The following is a 27557-nucleotide window of genomic DNA, read 5'->3' as shown; positions in this document are numbered from 1 at the left end:
GGAGGGGGTTGGGCATTAATTCAATTCATAAAACCCAGGGATGTTTCCGGTAGGTGTCACATCTTTCCAGCAAACTGCAGCTCCCAAAGCTGGCGATACGAACCGAGTGCTGCGCCAGAGGGCTCAGACCTGGATATCCGTCGTGCCGACCAGCAGCACTGTGCTGTGCACACCGCGCACGCCAGTCTCGGGCACCATCGGATCAGTAGGAGCAAAGCTATCGAGTCCCGTATGAAAAGCGCGGGCAGGTCAGAAGCTATCATTTGCTTGGACTTGGGGCTCAGAAAGTGGCCTTGATTGCCCCAGCCTGCCACTAAAAGAATGTTCTGAGGGATATTCTGGCTGGAGCAGATATACCCCACTCTATTTAAGCACTACGTCACTTAAATGAAGCCGTTTCTGATGAAGCATGACAATTAAATGGAAAGAGAATCCCCCCCCACCCAATCTTCCACCAGACCTTCCAAATCTACTTTTCCTCTTAATCATTTATAGCATTTAACAGCCTTAATGTCAAAAGTTAGAGGTGTTAAATAGCCTATAGAAGAATTTGAGGCATTAACTAAAAATGCAACTGAGCACATAATTTAAATTAGCAGACTATTAAGTAAGAAAGAGTAGAATGTGGAGTAAAAGCCAGCTGCACAGGACAATGAGCCCAAGAGGGAACTCAAAACTCATCATTATTCTTGCAATCACCTCCAGTGCAGAGTTTTTCTGAAGACTGCTTTGAAAGTTGTAAAGCATAAATCCAACACCTCATACATCAGACATGTAAAAACTTCATACTGTTGCACCTGGATGAGAACCATATGCCACAGCCCAAAGACAATGACTGCAATTCAGACTGGAGAGGATTACGAAGTGGACCTCAACCGCTGATCTCTTGCTTAGCTGGGAGCTGCAGAGTGCTGGAAACCACAAAGTCCGAACAGCACGAGAGGAGGAGGACAGAACTGCTGTGACTGTCCCTCACTCTCCTGCTTCATTCTCAGCTGTCGGGCACAGTCTGCCCTTAGCCAAGTAAGGCACAGTCTGCCTGTCTGTCTGGGCTGCAGGGTGGAGGGTCCAGCCCTAGAGGGATTTGCAGCATGTATCAACAATCGGTAAGAAGAGAGAGAAAAATGGACATGCCCAGGAGCCATAGCTTTACATAGCTCACATAACTGGAGGAGACAATGATATTTAAGAGAAGTGTTTTAAGAGAATTGCATTTCTTGGCAAAGTTTTAATTAAGTTACTTAGATGAGTTAAATGTACACTTAGACTCCATCAATTCTCACAGAGAGGACTGCTGTAACATTGGAATCCTTCAATTCCAGTCCACTTTAACTGGAGCAGTTTAAGTCTCCTCCAACGATCACGAGGTTCTTAAAAATTCTGCTGGATTGTAGCTTTCCAGGCCATGAACTAAGGACAGCAGATATCAGAGGAATTTCATCCCATTGAAATTCCCTGTAAAGAAGGTGGAGAACAAGGCTCCAGCACCCATCCACAAAAACAGAGCAGAAAGCCAGGGGGCTAGTCATATCGAGACCCAGATCCTGCTGGCAGCAGCACTAACAGACCGACGGAGCAGACTGCTGCCTTAGTGGGAGACACAGGGAAGACCTTCAGACCGCGGAGCTGGGTTTTTCAGAGACGCAGAGAGAGCGGGGCAGGACTGCGGGTTTCCGAGGCCAGAGTAACGAGAGACCCATGATTGGACCCAAAACCATGCCGGCCAGTGTTCACGCTCGGAGATGAGACTGATGCACGAGTACCATGGTGTGGTTCTATAGCTTTGACTGTTGTAGCCTTTTGTAAGAGGTTTTATAGAGAATTAAATATTAAAATAGCATGCTCAACAGAACAACCCCACTGAGCCTAAATCCAGTTTTTTTTATATTGGAGATTACGACAAACCTTCATATTGGGGATAACCGATTTTAAAATTTTCTTTTCATATTCTTGCAGCAACTATTTTAGAGCAGTGCAATTAAGTCCGATTCATTTTCAATTTTTCTTCTTGCAGACTGCGGGACTACGCAACATATACAAGACGGTAATGTCAAAAACACAAGAACAGCAGCTTTACGTCAAATGAAATATAAAAACTTGAGGGCACCGACAAAACATTTCTGAAAAATTGTTGGAATTGCACATAGACTGAAGGCACTATTGTCATTCACTTCGCTGTCAGAGGCTGGTCTACATAATTGAGCTCTTATCCACATGATGGATGAATTTAAAACTCAATAAAACCTCTTCATTTTATTTTTCTTATTTGGATCCTTCTATTCTTTCTTTAGATGCTGGAAACCATTTCGGCTGAGTCAGGCCCCGGGATCTGGTTGGCCAGTCTCTCGTCGGGGACAAGGAAGTGCGATGGGGAGATTTTACACACCTACAGCAAGCAGTGAGGTCGAGAGTGGGAGTCGCTGGAGGGGGTGAGAGGGCGATGGGGGACTGTCCGAGAGAGAGAGAGAGCGAAAGAAAGAAGAGAAATACCCCCTGCCAGATATGGAAGGCAGACTCACAAAGAGGCGTTACAAAGCTTGAAGCTAGGAGAAACGGACGGAAAGGAAAGGGGCAGAGCTGAACGCGGACTTGAAACCCATCTTACAACACATCAACACACTTTCAAGTCTGACATGTTTTCAGTGCTGACATCTGCAAAGGAAAAAAGAAGGAAATAAAAAAATACAACATAAGAGGAATGGAGGGAGGATTGGTGAAAATGGCCAAGGGCCGCTTTGGAGGCAGCTACAAATGAGAACTAAGCAGAGCACACAGAGCACTGCAAACACAAGCAGCGACAACAGCGAAAAACAAAAACCGCTGAAATAAAACAAGGAATGAAGTTAATACATTTGAGGCACGATGGAGAAATTAGGTTAAAAGCAGAATTCAACCTTGACCCCATTCACCTCGCTCCCTAAGCCCCTGCACACGAGACGGCAGGGAAGAGCGCTTCATCCCGAGAGGGGGGACACAGACAGGGAGAGACAGGAGTGAAGACATGCACACCTAGCCTCAGGGGTCAACCACACAGAACAGGAGAGAGGGTTTCAGGCATATGGATAAAGATAGGACACTTAACATGAGAGCAGGCAAAATTAACTGCAAAGCCCAAAGGCTTGGGGGCTGCTCTTAACACATCCGAGAGGATTTAACATGGAAGGAATTAGGACCCAGAATGCTCCCCTGGAATAACTTACCTGCAGGTACAGGGCACAACCCCAGAACCACTTAAACATTCAATGGCTGACTGAATCTGAGCTAAACAAACGTATTTAGCAGGTTCACTGAATTAAGCCAAATCAAGACAGTGGATACAGAGAAATGCAAAGAGGAGAGCCAGGAAAACAATCTTCGCTAACAGAGCTCCTCTATGTCTATGGACATTCATCAACTGTTATTGACAGTCGCTAGCTCTCCTGATAGCTGGGACCATAACCAAAACCTGTCCCCCTCTTTCTCTGCTCTGTGTAGCGGTATAAAGTGCGCCTTGCCTTGAAACAGCTGCAAGTTAGAGCACAGTGCTGTGCAGGAGCCCAGAGAGTGAAGGTGTGCTGGGGTGAGGCAGAAAGAAACATGCAGCGAGTATGTACGACTTACACAGTGTAGACAGCCCCATGCCACTTTGATTACATCTGAACCACCTGTCCGTTGTGTGTCAATGTCTGTTGCATAACACCCCCAGGAGAGGAAGAGCCCCACTCTCTCGCGACCCCCACACTGACCTCGGACTTGTTGCTCCAGGTTGAGAATTACGTTAACGGCCTGGTGCAGAATGAGCAGTTTGGTCTGAGGTTTGTCGTTGCTGAGGTGCAGCTGGCACATGCGCCCCAGCTCTTTAAAGGCCTCGTTGATGTCTCGGACCCGCAGCCGCTCGCGGGCGTTATTAGCAACCCGCCGCTCTTTCTCCCTCTCCGCCTTGAGCTCTATGGGTAGGTCTTCCTCATCCTCCTCATCTTGGCTAACGGTTCGGGACAGAGAAACAGGGAGAATGACCCTCAAAAAACACCAACCCCCACACACACACACACACACACTCTCTCGATGACGCAGTCAAGGAATTTCCACCACAAGGAGAAAGAAAACCATTCACAGCAACTCAGGACATGCACCAGAAATTTTTAAACAAAAACAAAACCCAGGGATAGTCCCCTTTGCTCCGCGTATACTGTCCCCTGAACAGTCAAAACGGCAAAATCCGGGCCTACACAATCTGCTGTCAGCCCACTTCGATCCCCTCTGCCAGACCGAATTCTGGAGCAGCTCCAATGGCCATGCTGTTGGAGCGAATGCAGTTAGACCTCCTGGGCTATACGGCGCACTCGGTGTGTGAGGAACACTTGTTTGTCCTACTGCGCGAGTCTCCTTTTATCTGAGCTTGAGTTACAAAAATAGTGTTGTTGCTTATAAAAATCAAAACACTTCAAGCTTCAAGAATCCTGCTGTCTACTTATACTCTTCTGTCTGGCTGATGTACAAAACTCTGGCTGGAGAACTTTTAATTCTTTCTCCTGCAGAAACCATGCCTTATATTTATCCCACATACAGTAAGATGGGCAGACTAAAACTGAATTATTTTAAGTGCTTCTGTCCAAAAGATCAAACTAAAGCAGATGCAAATCTTGGCGCAGTTATTCTGCATCAAGTGTTTTGACACATGGCAGGGTTCCATATACAAACACACAAAGCTACATTCATTTCCACAGGTAATTAACCAGCTACCCAGAGCCCTCCTTCTCCTCTGCATGCGAGTGGGTGAAGAAAACTTACTCTAGTCCCTGGTCTGAAAGGCCTGAGGAGGTCTGGAAGGAAAACGTCTCTTTTCTGAAAACAATGCGAGACAATGGGGAGCAAGATGACAATCAGGCCCTGAGAGAGATGCCACCGGCCACCGAGGGCTAGTTAGTGGCACGGCTGCCAGCCAAGACTGGATCAGCACAGACCACATGTAACAGACTGCTTACACTCATAATCCACCTAGTGGGTCATGCCTTGGGCCAGCACTGTGCTGTCCACCCCAGTTAAACAGCTGACCAGCCTAACTTTCCGCTCAATTTCTAGTATCGCTGCTTAGTTTCATTTAAGTTATTCTTCTGTAACCACTGACTCTCCAGCTTTGTACGATAAATATTCAGACATGAACAAACAGTCATGTCATTTGTGAGCAGTCCTGGCAGACTGACTAAATGCAAAACGTGCTCATTTTATTCCACAACTAATTTTCTTAAACTATTCAAGTGCAAAAAAAACATGGATGACAGTGTGCTCTTCGTTTGTGGCTACGTCACAGCTGCACATTTTACAATAACATTCAGAAAAAGCGGAACAAATGTGGCACTAGAGCCGTTCTCATTAAAGCAAGTGTAAAATGCCCTGGAGTGTAAGACAAGGTGCCCAGGCTGCAGCGCGGGCACCGGAGTGAATGAGCCACCTGGTTCTCGTGCGGGAAGCCTTCTGCTCCTTCTTCTCATCCTCCGACTTGTCCGCGATGGAGGAGTTCTCATCGTCCTCCTTGTCCTCCCTCTTGATGTCTGAGCTGCTGGAGGAGAGCGTGGAGCGAGTGATACCCGCTGACAGGCCTGCAGAGGGAGACAGTAACACGCACTTGGTGCCCATCAAGCAGATAGTGAAGAGACCAGCCCTCCTTTTAAACCAATACCCAACAAGCAGGGTAATAGAGCACCTAAACTAGTCAAGTAATGGAATAATGTAGCACAATATCCAGTGCAGGCAAACACAGCAGCACAGGTGCAAAAACTGACTTCCACACTAAACAAGTACCAGTCAAACAGTGCAATATTTTACACTGCATATTGAAACCTGCTCTTTTCTATAGCAAAATAACGTCGAACTCCGATATTCAATATCCATGCTTCAACATTCTCTCTAAAAGATTACTTGTACATGAGAACATGGATATCAACAGAGCAACCATAAGGATGGGGTTCATACAAGCAGGTTTTGTCAAGTCTAAGAGCAAGAGCTCGAAGCTGACAGCAACACCAACAGAAGAAATGCTCGTTTTCTGACAGCACTGGCACACCTCTAGGATATCAGGCCAGCTGTTTGTCTCGCTTTGTGCTTGCTGGTTAATCAATACTGCTCGCTCCTAAAAAACAAAGGCAGGGGTACTGACTGGTGAAGCCCTCCGGGAGCCGGCTGAGGTCGGAGGGTGCGCCCGACTGCGCTGGGAGAGAGACGTGATGGCTGTGCAGGAGCGTAGTGCTGGGCGGCAGGCCAGCAGCCTCCTCGTGGTGACTCCCTACCTGCTGGGCGGAGGGAAAAGGATATATTCAACTGGCACAAAACACCCCATACAAATTTAAACTGGAGTTCTGCTCACTGTATAATCGCGTGGCTGACGACTATGGCCAGTACCACAGAGCTGTGCATCAGAATGTTTTCTCCTAAACACAACAGATCAGATGGTTTTAATTTAGGCATAGCTGGAACTAATAGTCTACTTATACATTTCATTCATGTTCAACATGATTTAAAGAGACTGAGAAAACATGCTGAACTGAAACCCTTATATCACTTTGCTACCGTTACACCAGCCAACAAAAGGTGAAAGAAAGGGAGTCCCAGGTATGCCACAGCAAGTTGAAACCTGACAAAGTGCAAGTCCGACTTGGAACACAAAGGGGAGTGCAGCACCGCTGACAGGTCTCTCTCACCATGGCAGCATGCCTGTTGCTTAGTGACAGCCCAGCGCTGGAGAAAGCCTGAGCCAGTCCCCCGACACCGCCATTGTGCACAGATGTGGCAGCGCTCAACAGGCTGTGCACATCCGAATGAGCCCCTGCCTGGCCCACAGCATGACTGCGCATCACATGGATCGCCTCCTCCAGACGGTCCTCCATCTTGTTCTGCTGGACAGGGGAGAACGGGGGGGAAAAAAAGGATTTGAATGATGGGGACACCCCCCTCACTGTATTACCAGGAGGTCGAGCGATCTGAAGCCAACAGACACTATCCCTGCCAAACCCAACACGCTCACAAACGGACGTCTTGGAGAAAGAAAACAGGGCTGCATTCACAATGCTTCAGCAGTTGTGTTCTTTGGTGTAGAACTTGTGATGCCTGAAATGAAGCCTACTCTGTGGTTAGACCTCACAGAAGGCTGCCTGATGTTCCCGACAGAATTTAAAGACAAAGGGAAACTCTGCTTACAGTTTCAAAATAAAAACTTTGGAGAGAATTATACTAAGAAAAGAATTTGTCTTTTGTCAAATTTTAAAACTGCTTCTATGAACTCCGTGACACTCCTTGAACACACAGCTTACCAGCACATGCATGCCACCTTCGTAACTGGGCGACAGGGCAGCCTGTCCAGCAGGTCTGGGCCACTGAGATGCAGTTCCTGTACAGGACAGAATACAACATGTTGCCCTACAGATCAGTCATGCATTTGACACAGGCATCAAAAACAAAATGCAGTGAACCAGAAACCCATTTCAAACTAAAACAAAAACAGGAAACATCAGTCATACATACGATAAAGAAAGAAGAGAGAAAAACAGTTTGGAGAGCTTTATGCCATACAACTGAATCATTTTAGAGCATTTCTTAGATTCTCTTATTTTCTATAGACATCCTATTGTCCAGAACCTGTTTACAGATTAGAAATACAGATATTTATCAGGGATTAATGTTTGAATTTTAAAGGACGTAATTATTTTCCGGCAGCAGGTGGCGCTGTAAAGCCACATTATCTCAAGTGATCAAACTGCATCACATCCAAATTGAAAAGCTCAGCAACAGTACTGCTACAAGACTCATGATTAAGAAATAGTGACTAGCATCCACCGTAAGAGGCATTGCAACAGGAAATACATGGCATCAATCTCCGTGTTCAACAATCATTTACATTGTCGATACAAAATGGAGCTTTCACTACCCATAATACAAGAGCATAACAGCTGCTGGACAGACTGGCCTGGAGAATGGAAAGATCCAGTCTTGTGCTGCTCCTGCTCCATGCACAGAGACAGGGAGATGACAACTTCAGATACAAACATAGCTTAAAGAGTTTGCTTCAACTGGTTAACAACTGCTTCAGCTGGTGAACAGGCTGGTATAGCCAACGTGCTTACCCGCGATGCCCTGGGGAGAGCCGACAGGTGTGGAGGGGGTGGAAGGAAAGTTGCTGCTGTTGTGGTCAGAGGGGTAGATCTGAAAAGCAACAGAGGGATGGAAGACAGTCACAGATGTGCTGCAACAAATATTCTGGGATAAGAGAAACATTATTCCCCAAAGTTTACAAATCTATTTGCAGAATTCCCACTCCTACCAGAATCACAACTCCCAATCCTACTGGGAGAGGGAGGAGGGAACTCAGTTGAACTGGCAGCCCAGTATGTGATCTCTTGTCACAGCCTGAGAAACAGTGAGCCTGTCTCTCAATAATGCTCCATATGTTTACATGAGACTGTATTTAGATATCTGTATTGTATAATTCCTGTAAATGTCTGTAGATTTTCTGTTAATTGTATTTGTATTGCTTTGGCAACACTGATTTACTCATTGGTCATGCCAATAAAGCCTCTTGAACAGACTAGACAGAGAGCAGATGACAAGAGCACAAAATACTGTTCTTGTCTGCTCTCTGGACTGGCTAAAGGGTTGTGGGTTAGAGCAGGACAACTTGCTGCCCCTCCTCTCCTCTCCAGAAGAATGCAACACTTCTGGTGCAGGTTACACTGAAACCCTGCACCGGAGCAGATCCTGATTCAGGGACTACAATTTAGGGATCTGGATAAAGCTGCACTTTTCTTGTGCACTCCACAGCATCTTTTCCAGAGACGTGTCATCTCCAGTTTCTGCCCAGCTGTTTCGCTGACCAAACGTTCTCTGGAAACAACTTGGTGCAGCGCATAGCCTTAAACTGTACTGCACGGACCTTAGATTCTTTTCACCTTCATTACATGAAAACAGACATTACCGAAGCTAAAGCCTTTCCAATTTCATCCCCGGAGCTCCCTGTTGTAGTACCCCGGTTGCCTATCGGGGAGAGGAAAACAAGATGTTAGGACACTGGAGAGGAAGACCATCACTGTCCTGGGGGCCTCAGTGGCAAGAAAAAAACCCTGACTTTTTAAACTTTGTGATGCCCATCACAAAAAAAAGTATTTATACATTAAATGCAACACAGAAACACTGAAATTATAACCTGCAAGATATTACAAACAGGAAAAAAGAATTTAAACTTAGTTAAATGATTTAAAAACACCAGTTAATTGCAATGGTTTATTCTGGGATGAAAGTAGTGGGCTCCAGGCCTGTAAACTCTCAGTGTGTCAGGGAGCGAAAGGGGAGGCGGTGGGTGTCGTACCCATAAGACTGTCGGCGCCATTGATGGGGGGTGTGTGGTTGGAGACCCCGTAGCCTGCGGGGCTGGAGTGGAAGCCCGAGGGCAGGCTGCCGTTCACCTCGCTGCCATGGAGAGAGTAGTTCTGTGGGGGCAGCGGCTGTCGCTTCTGCCAAGGGAAGGGAAAGGCTGAATCAAACACTGGATTAGGGACGTTTTCAGTCTATACAGTCCTGGCACACGAGTTAAAACGCAATTCAAGAGTTTTAACACAAGCAAAGACTCGAGGGCTTCACAGCTGAAGAGTAACACAGGTCTTCTTCCCGACCCCGGAATATTTCAACAGGCAACAGAGGGAGAAGAAAGATGAGGGAAGAACTGACCATCCTGTCCTGTGGGTTGATGCCAGTGAAGTTGCCCGGCTGGCCAATGTGTGTCGAGCTGCCCAGCATGGCGGCGTACCCAGGCTGGCCGAGGGGTCCAGAAGAGCCCCAGGGGTCCGACGCGTGTAGGCCCTCTAAGACAGCAAGGTGAAGAAAGGCAATCAGTCGTCACTGGGAGCCATGTAAATGCAGGATCCACATGCTCACAGCTTCTCATTCATGAAGAGTCCAAGAGTGTCAAGGCACGTATAATTCAGGTTTCCCTCCAGACTCATTCCAAGGAGTGGGAGACTAACCTTGCATGTAAAAGGGTCCAGGGTATACAGCCCCAGCCTTAGAAGGCGGATACCCAGCAGGGTCCCGGTTATAGTCCTCCCCAGAAGTTGAGACATAAACCTACAGGACAGACAGGCACAGGGGAAAGATGATAAATGAGAGGAGTTTAATTTGTCTTGAAATTTTGTTTCACTGTCTTTTTCTCTTAGTGGACTTTTATGTTCTGAAGCAATTTGTACAAGACGTTTTAAAATGCGGCAAAACCAAGCCGAGGATAAATGTAAACAGATCTGTTTGGCGCATGACAGAACTTCGTTCTTGACTCCTGCTCAGCCCGCACATGGAAACCCCAGCAGCGGAAACACAGAAAGCCCCAGTGCCCTGGCTGCCCAGCACACTCCCGGCCGGCTGGCAGTGCCCGTGCAGCCGCTCTGCCACAACAGGACCAGTGGCATTACAGATCGCAGCACATGGCACAGGCACACCGCGTGCTGGGCCGCGGTCCAGAAATAGCCACACTGGTGGTTGCAGGCCCTTCCTCACTTCTGCCTAGGGGCTGGGGGCTCGCTCGGGGAGAGCGGATACACAGATCTGCCTCCCACTGCACGGCACACAAACTCATTCCGGGTTCTTCAAGCCGCAGAGCAGTTGTTTATATTAAACTGTAGTAAGAATAATATTGTTCGACATAGCATAAACAATATTATTTTAACTGCATGCCAGTTTACAAAAACGGCTCTGAAACACCCAGGGCTTTGTGCTGGCTTATAATCAAAAGGTGATAAACCCACCAATGGATCAAACTTCTGTGCATTGAGGATTTTATTTCAAATAGCCGCAAAGAGACACTTAGGACTAAATGGCTACTGCTACACTTTTATACCTTAGAAGGGTCAAAAGACGCGACACCATGAATTATCAATTTAACAGTGTCCCAGTTTCATCAGAAGCCCATCACGCTAGTAAAAGAAACACGAGCCCAGAGAGAATGCACCATTTAAAGTGTCTAATGACTATTATACTGCTACCCCATGTCTCCACATACTTTGTTTCTGTTCCCACCCTCGTCTTTGCAATACATACTTGACAATGTTGTTTTCAACTCGGTGACTTTTGACCTGTAAAAACGACTCAACTTCATTTATTACACTTGTAGGATGTACTTATTTATAATACACTGCGTTTCTGTAACGGAGATGCTTCTACATCACCCTGGACGATGGGATCAGCAAAATATATAAACCGCTGATATTTAAAAACCAGTGCAAACTAAGAAACAATGACACAGCAAAACAGCATTGAAATGCCAAGCTTAACATATTTGAAAAGGAACTATTTGGGGAAAATGCAAGCAGAACTTGCTGGTACAAGAGCTTAAAGCTGCAGAATAGTGCTGTGATGACTGAGTCCATTAGGGTTTGTTCACTGTCTGGGAGCAGCGAATTTCCAAGTACTACTTCCCCTAAAGAAATCAAATTTTTCCAAGACCTGGATCCCCCTTTCCCCACCAAAGACTTCAAGTAAGGGCAATCAAGTCCAGTAAACACTTTTAGACTGTGGGTTCGCAAACAAAATGTCTAGACACCCTTTTAAAATCTGCTCACCATGTGAAATGGCCCAAAACGCACTAGCAGACATTTAGACACCCGCCTCCACACCGTCTCAAAACCCCCAAACCCTCCTGCATTTTTTAAATTTTATTTGCATGAGTGAAGAAAAAAAAATTAAAACGGCGTAAGCAGCAGAGAATGCAAATCCAGCAAATTGACTTTTTTCTGTAATTTGATTAAACAGGGAGAAGTGGAAAGGGAATGGAGAGATGCACTTCTAATTACAGAGCCATCTGCCCATCCCTGGACCTCATCCAACTCTACAGGCAGCTGAGCTGAGCTGAGGAGAGGGGGATGGGGGAGAGAGAGAACACAGAGAGGGAGGGGGCAGGGGGAGAGGGAGAGGGAGAGGCTGAGAGGGGAGTACAGACAGAAAGGCTGGGAGAGGGAAATCTAGGAGTTGTGGTGAGAAGAAACAAAGAAATAAGTGGAAGAGAAAAAGACGCCAGGAAAAAAAAAAAGCTATACCAAGCCTGTCGCAGATCGAGGAAAAGGAGAGCTATTTCCAGTAGACATATTATAGCAGGTAACACTTTACACAACAAGAAATCCTAGTAGTTTTGTGAGTGCAGTCTAAAATTATTTTTAAGAACACAAACCCTAGTAAGTTTTGGAACGGTCACAGAGCTCCAGTATGATGGAATTCAACAGATCATGTGAAAAAGAAATCACTACATACAGGAAATGAAGTTTTTTTAGAAGCGATTCAGAAGAGGAAGTGTTGCCGAGATAGGCAGGATGACCTGAACTCAGGGAAGAAAAAACACTGGAGTCCTTTAACTGTTGGTCCCTGCAGCAGACTGAAGACAAACCAGCTGACATGTACAGTGCAGTAGTCGGTCAGGACAGAAAACACTATTTCAAATCCTAATGACAATACTCACAGAGGAAGGCAGGCCAGGGGGAACTTTTCTGATCTTTTTCGGTTGGCCATCTGGAAACAAAAAGAAACGTTACAAGTTTTCATGTTCATATGAGGATATGCATCTATTAATTTGCTCAGAAGTATGATTAACACTGGTTCATTAGTGTAACCGCTGTGATTCATGACTGTGGACCTACTGTAGTAGACTAACTCCTTTACTACACTTTAAACTTGCTGCATATGAAAACAAAATGACCCTGCGTGTACCACTCGTCCTTACCAATACTGCCCTCCGTGTGCCGCCTCCGGGGGTTGTTGGAGTATGAGGGGTAGAACTGGGAGCCTGGCTTAATGCCTGAGGGCGAGAGGGCATCAGGACTAGGCATCGCCATTTCACCAGGCAGGAAACTTGCCTGCAGAGGAGGAGAGAGAGAACACTGAGCCCACTGGTATAGACCAACAATCAAGCCAACACAAAGATACACTGATGCATGCAACTCTGGTCCATGACTTGCAGTGTAACATTTACAGAAAGTGCTTGAAGTGGCAATGTCTTCAGATGGTCCATTTTTAAGGCTGAAACCAGTGGATACATTACTATCAGGCACATCAAGATAGTTTAAAGTGTATTTTAAACCTGAAGTAAATTGTCTGTTTAAGAATCGCGTGGTGTATAGTACACAGATAAAATGAATGGCTTCTACACTACTGGTTCTGCAGCAGATGGAATAAGCATCTAACACGCACAGAAGAACACAGGCAAAAACGTCCAGAAACATACAGCCCTGAGTCTGGGGAGATTGAACAAGTTTACCACTGGACATTAATACGCACACCCTTTTTAAAACAAAATAGAATTTCCAAATCTTTTCTGTTCTGTCATTCTCAGCTGGAATGGCCAGTTTCACATTTGTCTCATGTTACAAATGGCCGACACCGGAAGTCCGACAGAAACAATGGAGCAGCCCTTGGAGAACTGGATAAGGTCTCTGGTTCATCCACTGCCCATTTCGAGATGGGGGGCTTGTTGGTGGGCATGGGTCTTATTTTAGCAGGGCGATCTGGCCACGCTCCAGTCAGGAAGGTCTCACAGTGAGGTGGGGATGTGCCGTGTGAGACTCTGGGCAGGAGCAGAAGTACATACAGCTGTCTGTGCCGACGGAAACCCCTGACTGCACAATAGGAGGAAACTGGGGCAGACCAGCCAAGTAAAATTAGCACAGTGACTGAATCAAAACAAAGGGAAAAAACAGTTTATAATATTACAAGAGAGGCCCCACAGAGGAGTAAGATTAAAAAAGACTACATATACGTCCATATAAGCCCAAAAATGAATTTTTGTAATGAATTTGTAACAAAATCTTTTGTAAGTAACTTTACAAAGTTTTGCATTTCTTAATAAAACAGCAATTTCAGGAATGTCCCAATGTATTTGATGCCAGCATCACTGCAGACGCAGCCTGCCCTAAAGCTGCTGGGAGTTATACTGGAGGCCTATGGCAAGGAACAACTCCAGTGAGTACTGGAGGATCCTGGAGGATCAGCCACACCTCACCTGAGTGATTCCAGGCATCCCTGCCTCTCTCCCAAAAGAATAAGACACTCGTTCAGCTTTACCTATGTGGAAGAGAAAGAGAATGAGTTCACAGACTATTAAAATATATCCTGGCGTACTTTTGTGGTCATCATTGCAATTAAAAAAAAAAAAAAGACGACCCAGCCTTTAGCAAGCCAAACTGTCCGGTTGACTACAGCACTATAATCTCAAGGAAAATTATGTATAATGTAATCAATTCCACAAGCCCAGCACACCACCGTATTTCACATTTAAATATAAAATATCCTGATCCTGAAACCGCTTCTTGAGCACTGAGAAAATAAATTGGGAAGAGCATCATCATAAACCTTTCAGGGGGAATTGAACAGTAACTCCATCCTCAGCTGTGGAGCAGGTGCAGGCCAGTGTGGCCCCCCAGGGGAGAGTTTGTGCTCCAGTGCCTTTAAACGCCCCCAATCTTGCATCAGGAGCTACTGCAGTTCTGCTCCTCCTGGGGGCTGCCTTGCTCCACTGCCCCCCCCATCCTCGCCATGACAGATCACGCGCCACCCCCAGTCACACACTCACACAGACCGAGGAAGGGCCCTGACATCATCAGAGTCTGGGGGACAGCCAGTTGGGTCCCCAAACAAGCTAATTAACTTCTTTAAGACCAGAACCTGCTGAGAGTGCGAGGAAGCATGCTCAGGAAGAACACAGTATCCTAGCTTCCTTTTAGCCCACACTTAGGAGAAGGACTGAAAAACTGCATTTTATTATATGGTGCGTTATTACCATTTTCATCCAGTTTTCTTTCTGAGTCACGGTACACCCTTTCCACAGCAAATTCTAAAGCATTTCAAAGAGGATGAACTAAAAATTAAGACTTGAGGAATCTGCATTTACTAAATGTAAAAGAAAAACATTTTTAAAAATGTTGTGATTCACATCAGTGTAATCACAACACTGTATACCCTCGCATGATACGAATTTATATTAAATGCTCCGCCCGAAAACTTAGGTTAATTTTTAATGAGCCCAGTCTTAAAATTGATAAGAAAAGTAAGAGCTGAGAGAAACGTTACCGACTATCCCTGAGTTGAGGAAGGGGGGTGAGGACAGCCCCTCATGTTCACTGTAGTGAGAGCCTTCTCCATAGCCCTGTGGACAGAGACAGCACATCAAATTAGGAATAGCAAACCTTCAGTGCACAATAAAACAAAAGATAAAAAATATTATTAAAAAAGTCTCTCAATCCCTAGAAACTAGCTCCCAGATTAATGTAAAATCTATATGATAATATATAATCTCAATCTGTTTTTTGGAAATTAATGCTCATTGTACACTGGACTGATGCAAGCAGTCACTAGGGCATTGAAGACTGGACTGCAGAAAGGGAGGAAGTTACTTTTCTAGGTCAATATTTACAGAGGCAGGACAGTAAACCAAGTTTTTCTTAACAAAAAGGGATTCTCCAGTATCATGAGAGCCCACAGTGGCGCTGGGTGCGAACGGACTGGTGTTAATGGACTAGTTGGGGCTCATCCCTGGCGTGCCATACCCTGCTCTGGTTGAAGGAGGGGCTGCTCTGTTCCCCAGAACCCCAGGATCCTGAATTGCTGCGCTCGTCCATACCTGGAGAACAAACAGATCAACGTGTTGGAGACGGACGGACACTGATAGAGAAGTACAACGAAATCTGAAAAGGGCAGACCCCGATTGGTCAGAAATGAAGAGGCAGAAGCATAACAAAAGGTTACAAATGAGATCAACAATCTAAGGCTTTCATCCAGCTGTTTCTTGGGATCCTTTAATGTGCTTTAAGAAAATGAATGAGAATTTTGCTCATGGCTCTTACCTCCCTTTACACAAAGGGAGAATGAGATGATGCAGAATGAGAATGGGCAGATGCAAAAAATAGAGAATGAAAGATTCATCATGAAAGATTTTCCCAAGCACCCAAGTCAAAACAAGTAAGTTGTGCGCTGCCCACACCCATGTTAAATACAGGTATCCCCTCTGACCTGCTGATTTGTTCCCCTTACCAACTGTGCCTCTGTCATTCCACTATAACCAGATGTACAACAAATAAGGTCTTGTCAACTGACTGCTATTCGCTATCTTACACCACACTGCTGAATGAGTCGCCATCAAATGTCAAACTGCTTCATATTTTCTGTGTAGCACCAAACAATGCATCAGTACAGCCCATTCTGTTACAGAGAGCTTCCTAAACAGTAGCAGCACTTACAACTATGCCACTAGCATTCCACTTTAAATCTTGCACGAAATCACACAGAGAAATAATATTTCTAACAGATGGACTGAAAGTCACAATTACTCTACCATAAGAATAAAAAATAACTGGAAATTACTAGATCAGTCCATGTTTTAATACCTCTAACAGCTGTAGCAAAGTTTTAACTATCTTTAAATGCTATGATTTTGCAATAAAATACTGCTCTGTGAAACGGTTTTAAAGTGACAAACTAGTCAAGAGCCAGAGGGATCTGCTGTTTCCCAGAGATGACCGCAGGGGGCGATGTGCTTCACTGATCTGCAGCTTGTTTCAGTTAAACTCCAGTTTCAGTTACATTATTTCAAGCTGCAGAGCGAACACAATGGAAGACAAACTAATGGATTCGCATGTATGAATTTTCTTTCTTCTCTTTATTCACAGGACAGGGACCAAAACTACAGAAAAGAAAACGCACTGGTGCAAAACATAGCACCACTCACACGTAAGCGATTTGCATGATTGCTTTGTTAAAACTAAGGTATGACCGAAGCTGTTCCACTAAGTTTTCAAGTCAAAGTATGGTGATGGATATGATTAAGATATCTGGACAAACCATGAAACTGTTCCAAGTTGATCAACTCTCTCTCCCAGTAAGTTTTAGGATTGACAATTTAAGTCCTGAGGTCTGTTCAAAGATGATCAGAAAAGCATCTTCCTGGCATTTTAGTTTCTAATACACAAAGACCAAAGAGAATTCCTCTCATTTCCCAAAAGTGATTTTATACATCAGTTCATTTCTTAAATAAAGGGTTTTAAAGGAGAAAAGAAAAATCGAACTTTAAAGATCGCTGAAGCAGAAATCCCACCACCACCATCATGCACGTTAACACTGCAGAAGCTCTCTGGAGAGATGAAGCTTAATTGCATACTGATTTGCATAATTGTGCATATTAATGTGACTGCCTTATGAATATTCATATTTCTTTTGATTTTGTTGACTAATTAAAAAATAGAAGGGGGGGGGGGGTGAATCTCCACCAGATCAGCAACTGTGGAAAGAAAACGAGAGACATGGAGAGAGAAGAGCTGAAAGACTGATGGGACAAAGTGCATCCTTCCATACCGTCTAAAAACCCAGCTCCAGAAAGACGATGGACAACCAGCTTTGAAACCTGGGTAAAAACGTGACAAGCAGCCTCATTGAGCCTTTGAGATTAACCCAGGGGAAACGTTGGTCAGCAAGTGCCCAAAGAGCTCTCGATAAGATCCATACAATAATCAGAAAGGTGCGACGCAGCTCTGGCAAACTGGATGCAACTCAAACCTCTACTCGGAATTTCGCATCCTCCTTCCCTGGTTAAGAATGGCACATGGACAGGTATATCCCTTCATCCACCTGGACACTGGTTTAGTATTAGTGATGAAGACTTCAGAGTGAAACAGCTTAGACTGCCCTCATGTCTCATGCACAAGCCAATCCAAGCCAATCCAAGTGCAAGCTTGAGTTCTGTATACAATACCACATCAAGTCACACACTGAAACCCACTTAACCTCAGTATGTGCTCTGAATGATCTGTCCAACACTGTTACATAGATGCATCTCTGCAGACTGGATGATTGTCTTGCACAAAAATAAACAAGACTGGAAGTAGCTGTAAAACATTGTTGTTGCTGGTAAATTAATGCACTGGCTACACTGTTTACCGCACTTCAAGTAGTAATTAACTCAGAAGCAATTAGGGAGAAGGTGCTGTGTGGCTCCGCAGTGACAGACAGCACACGGCTCCTGCCAGGGGCTGGGCAGACGCAGATCTGCTGGCACTCTGCTCCGAAGAGCGAACGCTGACTTACTATCAAATAAGAACAGAAAAAGAGGGGGGGAGAAAAAGAGGTGGGACCAAACGGACAGGAAAAGAGAAAGGAGTAAGGAAAAATGAGGGAAAGACGAGCCTGAACAGTTGAGTGAGAGGGAAAGAGGCTTAATTGTGCATATTAATTACTGCTTAATGCATATTCATAAGGTTTTTTTTAATTTTCATTCCTAATTAAAACAGATCTAGTGTGATTACTAGATAAAGACATTGTACAATAAGCAAGCAGAGATTTCAATAGTCTTCTGTATTTTTCTTTATAAAAAACCTTCAAAAGATAAAGCCAGTAGTTTTCCTAAATGGGAAACAAGAAAGAAAAAAATCTGCAACACAAAATGAACAAAGCGAGGGGGGGGGGGGGGTAAACTGCACATTTACAAGCTGAACTGGAGTAAATTCAGCAGCCATCCCCTCTACAGCATTTACCCCACTTTCAGTAGATGTTAAGGAGCCTGTTTTCTTCAAAATGCTATTATGCTTCCTCTGTGAAAGCGGCTTTTAACCACAAACTCCAGGGCCTGAAACAGGTCTTTTCAGGCTTCTCCCAGGGCTTTTAATGACTTAATTGAGTGAATTACTTGCCTAATCCAAGGCTATCCAGTCTTGGTCCTTGAGAATCATCGTGCCCACAACTTTTCTAGGCTTCTTTAAAACAGCAGCACCCGAAGAACTGGGAGAGTTGTTAAAATTAAGCCCGTGACTTGCAGCTTCATCTTGGAAAGGTCTGGGTTGGAATGAGCACCAGCCCTCCAGGAGCAGAACTGGATAGCCTTGAGTAAAGCAGTCTAAATGACCGCTGTTTCCAGGTCTTCAGTCTCATGTGGATTTAAGTTCCCTTAAATCAAGGGATCCTCCTGGTCCTGGAGGACCAGTGCGTCTGTATGCTTTCAGTCCAGCTGGGGACTCTTTCATAACCTGAACTAGCATACACCCCAGACCTCCTCCAGGACCTGGACTGGGCACCAAAACTATAAACCCTACAGTGCTGTGTGTATCCTGGGTTCAGAAGTTAACTCATTGGTCTACAGCCCACGATCCTCTGATTCCACAGAGGGAGAATAAAAACCACCTGGTCAGCCTTCAGTGGCCATCAGCACAGCCGCAGCTCCAACCGCTGACTGCGCCACGAGGTGAGCCTCCGAACGCTGTCACCATGGCAATGGCATCCTCAGTAGCTGTGCTGCAAGCCGCCTCATCAGCTATCACACTTGTTTCACCACAGGCATGTGCACAGTGTCAAAACCATATGCTTGTAATAAACCCAGGTCTATACCAGACCTAATGAGAGGCAGGCAACTGCTCACAACAGGGAGAAAAGCAGCTGTTGGTTTAAGTGATTAAAGTGAAGACGGCCTTGTGACCAGAAGGTTAGTGGCTAGTGCCCCATCGCTGCCCCAGTGTCCCCCCAGCAAGTTGTTAAACCTCCTTGTGCTCGATCACACAGAATAAAGACAATTGAACGTCCTGCAGTAAACAACTCTTGTAGAAGCCAATTCTAAGCAAACGTTTTAAAAAACAGAATCAATTCATTCTGCAGGTTTTCTTTCATCTTATTTCTGTGCCTGGGAAAGTAGGGGCTGGTATGGCCTTCAGGGCTTTTCATTCAACAGGCTGCTGAGGCATAATTCCCGAGGAACCTTAAAACTTTACAGAAAGTCATCAGAACTGACTATAGAGAGAAAGGGGCTCAGAATAACAAACCGCTCCTCCATCGTGTATACCCCAGGGCAACAGAAGCACAGGATGACTTGTACTTCACTTGAGCATCAGTGAGTCAGGGAGGACGCAGTCACTACTGTGCTGTGCCGCCCCTTTAAATGGCTCAGGTCTGTAATTACAGAGGAAGAGAGGCTGGAAAAGGCAAGTCACCATCTGAGTCATGATCCTGAACTCTGAGAACATGCTACAGGGTTGAGAGACAAATGCAAACATCACAGGGACACAGACACACACTTGCGTTTTATTAAAAACCCACACACCCACCCACACATAAAATGTTAACAAAGCTGTAGGTGTTCTGATCAGCTATCCCTTTTGTAAACTTAAATTTACTGCCAGTGTGCAGAAAAAGGACTGGGAAGAAATGTCACATCTTCTACAGCACCAAGTCATAAACGCTGGTTTATTTACAGATGTTTGACACTGCTGATTAAAGTACGAGCTTGCAGTTATTTTACCTCATATCATAAAATCTAATTCAGCAGCTTAGGTTCTGACTTGTCAATAATTTAAGATGGAGAACTCGATATGTACTGTTTGACACCAAGCATAGAATCTGCTGGACCTGCTGGATCCATTTAATTTCTGCTCAATACCTTGAGCCCAAACCAATATCCACTGCAGAGGCCAGGCTTATGGTTCAAATACTCTACCACTGTCACAGTCCTAACAGCATGAGCCTTCAGTCCTGGTCCTTCAAGCCCACAGATAGATGCATTTGTCCAGGTCGCTATAAAATACTACATTAAAAAAAGCAAATCAAAATAATAAAGTGCTTTTTTTTTAAAAAGAAACCTGGCGAACTTTTCCTTTGAGAACCAAACTAACAACTCCAGGACCAGCCTCACTGACCAGCTTTGTCCATATGAATGGACAGATCAGCACTTTTAAAATAACTTAGAGGACAAAATATCAACAAAAAATAAAAATGAGTTTAACTTACAAACGGATGTCACTATGTTAGTAACATTCTCGCAGATGACAATGAAAAAGGATTTCTTGGAGGGATGAATGAGTATCCAATAAACAGACAAGTCTACTCCAAGTACGCAGTTTTACAAAATGGAACATCACTGTCCGAGAAACTGGATATATAACATGTCTGTAACTATTTGTTTTCTATCACATTGTACACTTTCAATAGCTCATGCGAAAAGGATGTACAAAGACAAAACCCCATTTTAAGTCATCCGAAGACAGAAACCTCATGCAAACTTCTCCCTCTTCTGCCTTTTAACCTAGAACTCCAGCTAAAAATACAGCCTCAATCTCAGTTTCAGATGTGCAGTAAATGAAACTCGGCGAGGGTGTGAGTCTATGCCCAGGGGACAGGGCCAGCACTGAGACCCACGCTCATCACCTCTCACATCACCCCTGCAACTGCCGGCTGGGAAAGAAGGAATCTGCCGGGTCAATGGGCTAAAAACCACAATTGAACACCTCTAAATAAGATCTCAAAACGCAGGTTTATGTCCTGTTTAGGAGTTTTAAATTTTCCGTTGCAGTGGTCAAGTGAAAAGAGGGTTCCCAAACACTACTTGAGGAGGCGGTGTAAGTAGGAAGAGGAGAAGGAATAGGTCCCCTTACTTTAAACCTGTATAAAATAGTTTCCTTAAATCGATCGCTTTAATTACAACTGCTGAACATGAAAAGATTCTACTGAAGTGTAATAGATCAAACTTCCTATTTTAATGAGAGCAAAACTGCTCGGTATTGGTTAACGGAGGTGCTGATTGCAAGGCAATATAATTCCTGAATGTTAAGGTGCGCACCCTGGACTAGCTCAAATAACCCCAGGGGGCCTTATTCGGTCAACAGGAGCCAGTGTCTCACCACCACTTTCCAAATACCAGTCCAGGTGTCCAACGGGCCCAGAAATGTCACTGCATTAAAGTACTCCTGCTGTCAGACATAAAGGGACTGTGCGGATTTGACACTGGGCATCACCAGTGTCTGACACCTGGGGGAAAAAACAACTGGAAAATTCAGTTGTTCCTCGTCTAAATTCAAGAAACCGTGATGTAGCTGGCAAGGGAAGGGGGGGGCTGCAGATTTTGTGTCTGAAGGGTTATGACAGAGAATTCCAGGTTTGCAAAACCAATTTCCAAGAAACGGAAAACAAAAACAAAAATGGCTGATGCACAGACTCCACAATCCTTTGCTATGGTCAGCTCTTTGCATCTCTGTTCATTTGATGTGCCCTGATAGGGTTATTAAGGGAACTGACTTAGCCAGATGATGGAAGCGCTGCTTTTGTGAGCTCCTACCCAACTCCCACTCCCGTCTGCAGTGAAGACTTTCTGCTTCCGTTTGTGCTGTGAACAGAACGCTTGCCTCGTGTCTTATATAAGGCACTATTTCAGTCTCTTTACTGATGGCCGAACTGAACCGCACCACTATTTCTTTATGTAGTAACACTGAACTAAAACTCACATATTGTGCATTTGATTATAAAAAAATTAAAAAACAGGCATTCTTTGCCGAGAAAATTTTAATTATGGTTTTCCAGTCGTTCTACCTTCCACCCAGCCAGAACTAGGAATTGGTGAGGCAGAGGCGAGATGCGAGAGTGGAGGGGTGTGCGCGCCGTCTGTGCTGGAAAGAGGAGAAAGAGGGAGGGAAAGGTTTGCCCATTTCCCGTGCTCCTGGAGCATCACACCCTTCTGAGCGCCGTGATGAAAGGAAGCAGCTGCAGAGGTGAGCGAGGAGGCGCCTGGGCTCCCAGCCGCCTGCGCGACGCTCCCGCGGACGAGGTGCTGCGGAGCACTGCACACTGAGACAGGGCAAAGGGTCCAGCACCAGGGCTGAGTGTGAACAGCCAAGCAGGGGACTGGGGCTCTTTGTTCCTGCTTCTCAGGCCACTTCCTCCGGGTCAGCAGGGGGCTGGGGGGAGGTACGTGTTTATAAGGGGCGGGAATTATGGTAAAGCCTGTAAGCCTTTTACTCCTGGATTCTCTCACATTGGGGAGGTAGTATGAGAACGTCTCAATTTCACACTAGAGGTGGGAAAAGGAGGCAGGGAGATGGAAAGAAAGATTTACACTGCCACACTTGATGCACAATAATACCTAATGCCTTTCACAGAGACACAGTGGCCCAAAAGAATTAAACTTCCCCTCTAGTGTTCAATCTGCACAGGACATCCATACTTCATTCTCAAAGTATTCAAGCAAAAAGAGTGGCAAATCCATCAATCTAAAGAACAGAAAATAACAGCTCTCTGAAAAGTAGTGCGCTAAGTGAGAGAGGACATGACGCAGTGACAAATCCAATTACACAATTGGATAAAGGATGTGAAAAGAATGCGTAAAGAATCCTCTAAGATAATCCCAACGTAGGAAACAAAATTACAGGACACAAAAAAAAATCAGTGCAAGAGTTAGTCTTTCAGCAACAAGCCCACAACACAAACTAATACCCCCCCAGCCTCAGTACTGCTACAGCTCACTCAGCTCCTTACTGGAGGAATCAGGGCACTGCAGCTCAGGTCACTGGTGGACACCAGAGCCAATGCCATTACAATAGGTGCATGTCAATTTCACTGCAAGAAGCAGGTTAACGCAATCCGTGCTTCACTTGCTATATTACTGATCTTCTGCCTCTACCTCTGTAACCTGCTCAGTGTGAGGGGATCTCTTACATTTCTGCCTATGGAGACCCCCACTCGAAAAATAACTCAGTAAGGACTGCCAATCATATCTACAATTGGTTGAATTTTAATTTGTTAAAAACAGAACCTCTCCTCTATTAGTTATATCAGAGCAGAACCATTATGCAAGTATTGGTTTTCCATCTACACAGGACTGGGGGGTGACAAGTGCCCCTTTGCTTGTGTGGACCCCCAGAAGAGTGCCTGAAGATCTCCGGGACTCTTCTGCAACCCCTGATCAAGAACATGTGCTCTGTAAACAAGTTGTAAAAACCACACAGCTGTGCGCACAACGTGACTCACAAAACTGCCACCCCAGGGGACCAGAAAGTGGACAAGAGACTCATATCAAAAACGGTCGAGAGAAGAACATTCAATTCACCACCATGCCTCTGTGTGAAACAGGCACCTGAAGTTTCAATTGCCCAAAAGCTAGCACCCCCCAGAACACCACAAATATCCACCGCTGGGAACATTTCGTTTTTATTTCCTACCCCAGCACAGACCAAGGGTAAAGTATAGTAAGAACGGGGGAATTTTTCTTCATTAAGTCAAACTAAGTGCCACAATTAACCCAAACACAAACTAAGTCACGGGCGTATACTTAAAACAAGGCTGTGGTATAGATTTACCATAAATCAAGATCTAAGACTTGTTACAAGTCAAAACCAGAAATTTCTGCAAACACAAATTAAAACTACAAGGTTTCCTAGCCACATTTAAATGCACTATAGATCAGCATAAGATTACAACAGTCAAATTAGTGTTTCAATAAAATAGTTGTATGTATAAAAAACTGTTTCCAGACTGTTAACCATTCACTCGTCCTTCCTTGTAGTTGGCTACAACAACTTTCACATTCTGCTGCTCTGCTGGAAGGATACTGGATTGAATAGCTGAAGCCGGGAATCTGACTCACCATTTCGGAGTCTCGGTCTGCACTGCACTGGCGCTATGCTATAACCTCTCTTTTCTCCGCCCTGTCTCACTCAGTCCCTCCATCTCTCTGCGCTCCAGCCGGAATGATGTCATACAGCTACAAACAATGTTCAAAGGCACCCAAACCCGCCCGGAGGTTTTCCTTTGTTTTACCGTCTTGAAACCATAAACAGCCCTGGATAAGTGGTGTGTGCATGCGAGCGCCTGCCCTGGCCTTCTTTCGAGCTCAGCCTGATCAAAGACGGCCGAGCTGGGAGGTTCAGAGCCCAAAACAATCATAGTGGAGAAACACCCAGAGAGGGGCAGCAGCCCCCCAGGGAGGGCCTTCAGTACTTTTCTGCCAAGCTGCTTTTTCTTCGTGCTTGTTTCTACTTCTCTTTTCTGCGCTCTGCGACAGATGTTCCCAACGAGAAGCACAGAAATAGACATGGCTTACAAACAGGTTTCCAACCCAAAGCAGGGATGTACATGAAAGATTCCTGTTGCACAGTGGTTCGAGCCATTCCAGGTTTTTCAAAGCTGCAGGAGGTTGTATTGGGTGCTGCCTGTACTGTGCTTCTGACCGCACTGAAATAGGTTACAAAGGCAGAGAATGCCACTTAAATACAGGACAGGAAAGGAAGGCAGTGGTGTCTTTGTAAACAATGTGAAATGTTTTAAAATCAAGAGCGGATGAAGACGCAGGGCTTGAGATAGTCACTGAAAAGCCACTGGATCCAGGAAGCCTACCTGACCCTCCAAACTGACTGCTTGCTAGCGTTGTTGGTCTGTTCTTCCCATTGGCCACTGGAGGTGCAAACATCTATAAGAAGAAGGGGGGAGAAAGAGGTGATCTTGAGATACAACATTCAGGATCCTTTTGTCAGGCAGACAACATGTGAAAGCTTCCACCCCAAAACTAAAAGATCAGGAATGGGATGATTATGGACTGGCACTACAACACCTAAGCCCTGCTCTCCGAGAGCCATGAGGCTGGCTGGGGAACTGGACATCAGGTCATTTCTTGCTCCGCTTCAATTGACCACACCATCATCTTCCAACATTCATTTAAATATCAAAACGATGCCCAGAGTCGGGTTGAGCTAAGTGGGCCTAGGACTTTTTTCTTAGCTCTTCTGATGATGGCTTGAAGACGAGAGAAGAGACTGAAATGGAGGATTCGAGTATGGACCCAAATCCGAGCCCTGTTGTTGAAAATAACACCATAGACTAAGAAATGACTTTATGAAATACTTGTATAATTACGATCTTGCTCAGTGTCTGTTTTCAGACTGTATGAATAACACATACAGGGACAAGTGAGTAACGTTAGGGAATAAAGAGCTTCCTCCTCAGTAGCTGCAAGGAATCGATTAATAGCAGTCTAAACCTTATACACCAAGCAGAAACACAATTTGTATTCTGAAAAGTGAAGAGACATCTTATCTTAAATCAGTAATATTGCCTTTTTCAATTTTTCTCACAAACATTAAGAGCTATGCAGGCTACAGAACTACCAGGGAACTGTAACACTAATGAAGTTGCACATGCCTGGCAGGTTCACAGCTGCTCTCAAGAGTTAAGGTTCCCATTCTGCCGTCTGCAGACGGCTATGAAGGACTTGTGGTTTTCTGTGTTGTCTGGACAATCAATTGACTCAGGTCAGATTAACACATCCCCAAGTGTATTGTTGCTGTACTGTTTCTGGCCTCCTGTTCTCTTCCCACAAGTATCCTTGGGGGACCAGTGCTACACAAGACGATGGCCTCTTCACAGTTCCACAGGATCTCCAAGGATTCAAGTCCAAGCAACACCACATTACAAGAGGGAGCCTCTCCAGCTGGAATAACGCTTAATTTATCAACAGTGTTTTCCAAAAAGCTTGTGCATCAGTTAACCGATGTTATAAAAATTTACTGAAAAATACACCAGATTGTACATTCAGTCACTATTCTCAATCAGGAAGGGTATTAAATTCAGATGGTTTAAAACCCTTACACAGAAGAAAAAACTGATCCAGTGTGTGCAGTTCTGAATATGAATAATGCCCTTGTCTTACCTGTAATGATCATTAAGACCCTCATGCTTTCTCCCAGATTGGACGGTCAATATGGCCAGTGGCTCAGGGGACCACGTGAGGTCACATGGCTACTACAGTTCAAGGTCTCAAAGCAAGCTCCCTCCCAGCATAACCAAATCCATCCTCACCTGGATACTGCGCAAGGCCACATACGCAGTGCAACGCACATTCCTTCAGCTCATGTCCCTCCATATTCACAGTAAACTCACAACCGGAACCATGTCCATTACACAAACGTCAGACTATGTATGATTTGCTTTTCATCAAGGAAAATGAGCTTAGTTGGGCAAATAAGAGCTCATATAGTATCAAAACCTATATACTCTGCAGCCCTAGAAGACCAGCCTGTCCCTGCCACCATTCGAGGAGCCAGCCTCCCCTCAAAGGCCATTCTGTACCCTCACTTCATTCCCTGCTACTTTTGCCCACATCCTAAAAACGCAACGCCACCCCCCCAGTGCCCACCCCGTCTTACCGCACTGAAATCCAGGAGGTCGCTGAGTTCCTTGTCTGTTCCCACGGCAGCCATTCTCTGCTGCTGCTCGTTCATGCCACTCAGTCTCAGCCACTAACAACCCTACGAGTGAGATTTGCAGAAAGAACAGGTTGACCATTACTGGAACCAGAGTGGAGGCTGAAATCACACACACAGAGTCCTGCCGTTATAACATGCAGTCCCCCACACCCCTGAGCCCACCCCTAACAAAGAACTGCACTCCGACTGCGAAGATCCTCCTTCTTCAAGGCTGCCTACATAAGATCATGCTAGACAAGTTCCAGCTCTTGGTCTGTGCTGTTTTATTCGTGGCATTATGTCACACGCTGATTCATATTACATAGTTCTGTGTTGTGCCGCACTAAAAGAGTAGGCCTTTTATTTTAAACGCATGTAGAATTACACTTACTACTTCAACTACAGAAATATTGGGACACAACCAGAAACGGGATATTTTGTAAGCCTGATGAAGATGCATCCCTCAACAAACTCAACTATTCTGCCTGCATTGGTAATAAACTAAAAAATCACATTAATGAATATTCAAAATCCTCAAAGACAAGGAAAACCAACCCAATGATTTTCTGCCAAATAAACAGAGAG

The 27557-nt window shown here is 45.1% G+C and overlaps 1 protein-coding gene across 7 annotated transcripts in view; it reads right to left on the bottom strand.

The window, feature by feature from the left end:
* tcf3b (transcription factor 3b) overlaps positions 1-27557 on the bottom strand; it is a 45316-nt gene that overhangs the window by 6109 nt on the left and 11650 nt on the right. For 2 of the 7 annotated variants that reach the window (XM_088622544.1, XM_088622543.1), the window contains exons 2-19: positions 26934-27035; positions 25129-25201; positions 15543-15616; positions 15067-15142; positions 14000-14061; positions 12725-12857; positions 12464-12513; positions 9990-10089; positions 9694-9827; positions 9335-9479; positions 8945-9003; positions 8097-8175; positions 7287-7363; positions 6678-6872; positions 6137-6269; positions 5432-5579; positions 4771-4824; positions 3726-3961 (exon numbers count right to left, since the gene is read on the bottom strand). In XM_088622544.1, coding sequence (XP_088478670.1) covers positions 3726-3961; positions 4771-4824; positions 5432-5579; positions 6137-6269; positions 6678-6872; positions 7287-7363; positions 8097-8175; positions 8945-9003; positions 9335-9479; positions 9694-9827; positions 9990-10089; positions 12464-12513; positions 12725-12857; positions 14000-14061; positions 15067-15142; positions 15543-15616; positions 25129-25201; positions 26934-27008 — 1903 coding nt within the window. In that variant the 5' untranslated portion in view covers positions 27009-27035. The remainder of the gene's footprint in view (positions 1-3725; positions 3962-4770; positions 4825-5431; positions 5580-6136; positions 6270-6677; positions 6873-7286; positions 7364-8096; positions 8176-8944; positions 9004-9334; positions 9480-9693; positions 9828-9989; positions 10090-12463; positions 12514-12724; positions 12858-13999; positions 14062-15066; positions 15143-15542; positions 15617-25128; positions 25202-26933; positions 27036-27557) is intronic. The other 5 variants (XM_088622546.1, XM_088622545.1, XM_088622547.1 and 2 more) reach the window with 5 other exon arrangements.

The sequence above is a fragment of the Lepisosteus platostomus genome, chromosome 27, assembly GCF_059453375.1.
Source record: "Lepisosteus platostomus isolate fLepPlt1 chromosome 27, fLepPlt1.hap1, whole genome shotgun sequence".
NCBI classification, from domain to species: domain Eukaryota; kingdom Metazoa; phylum Chordata; class Actinopteri; order Semionotiformes; family Lepisosteidae; genus Lepisosteus; species Lepisosteus platostomus.
Note: the sequence above shows the minus strand (reverse complement) of the source record. Positions and strands in the feature narration are given on the sequence as shown.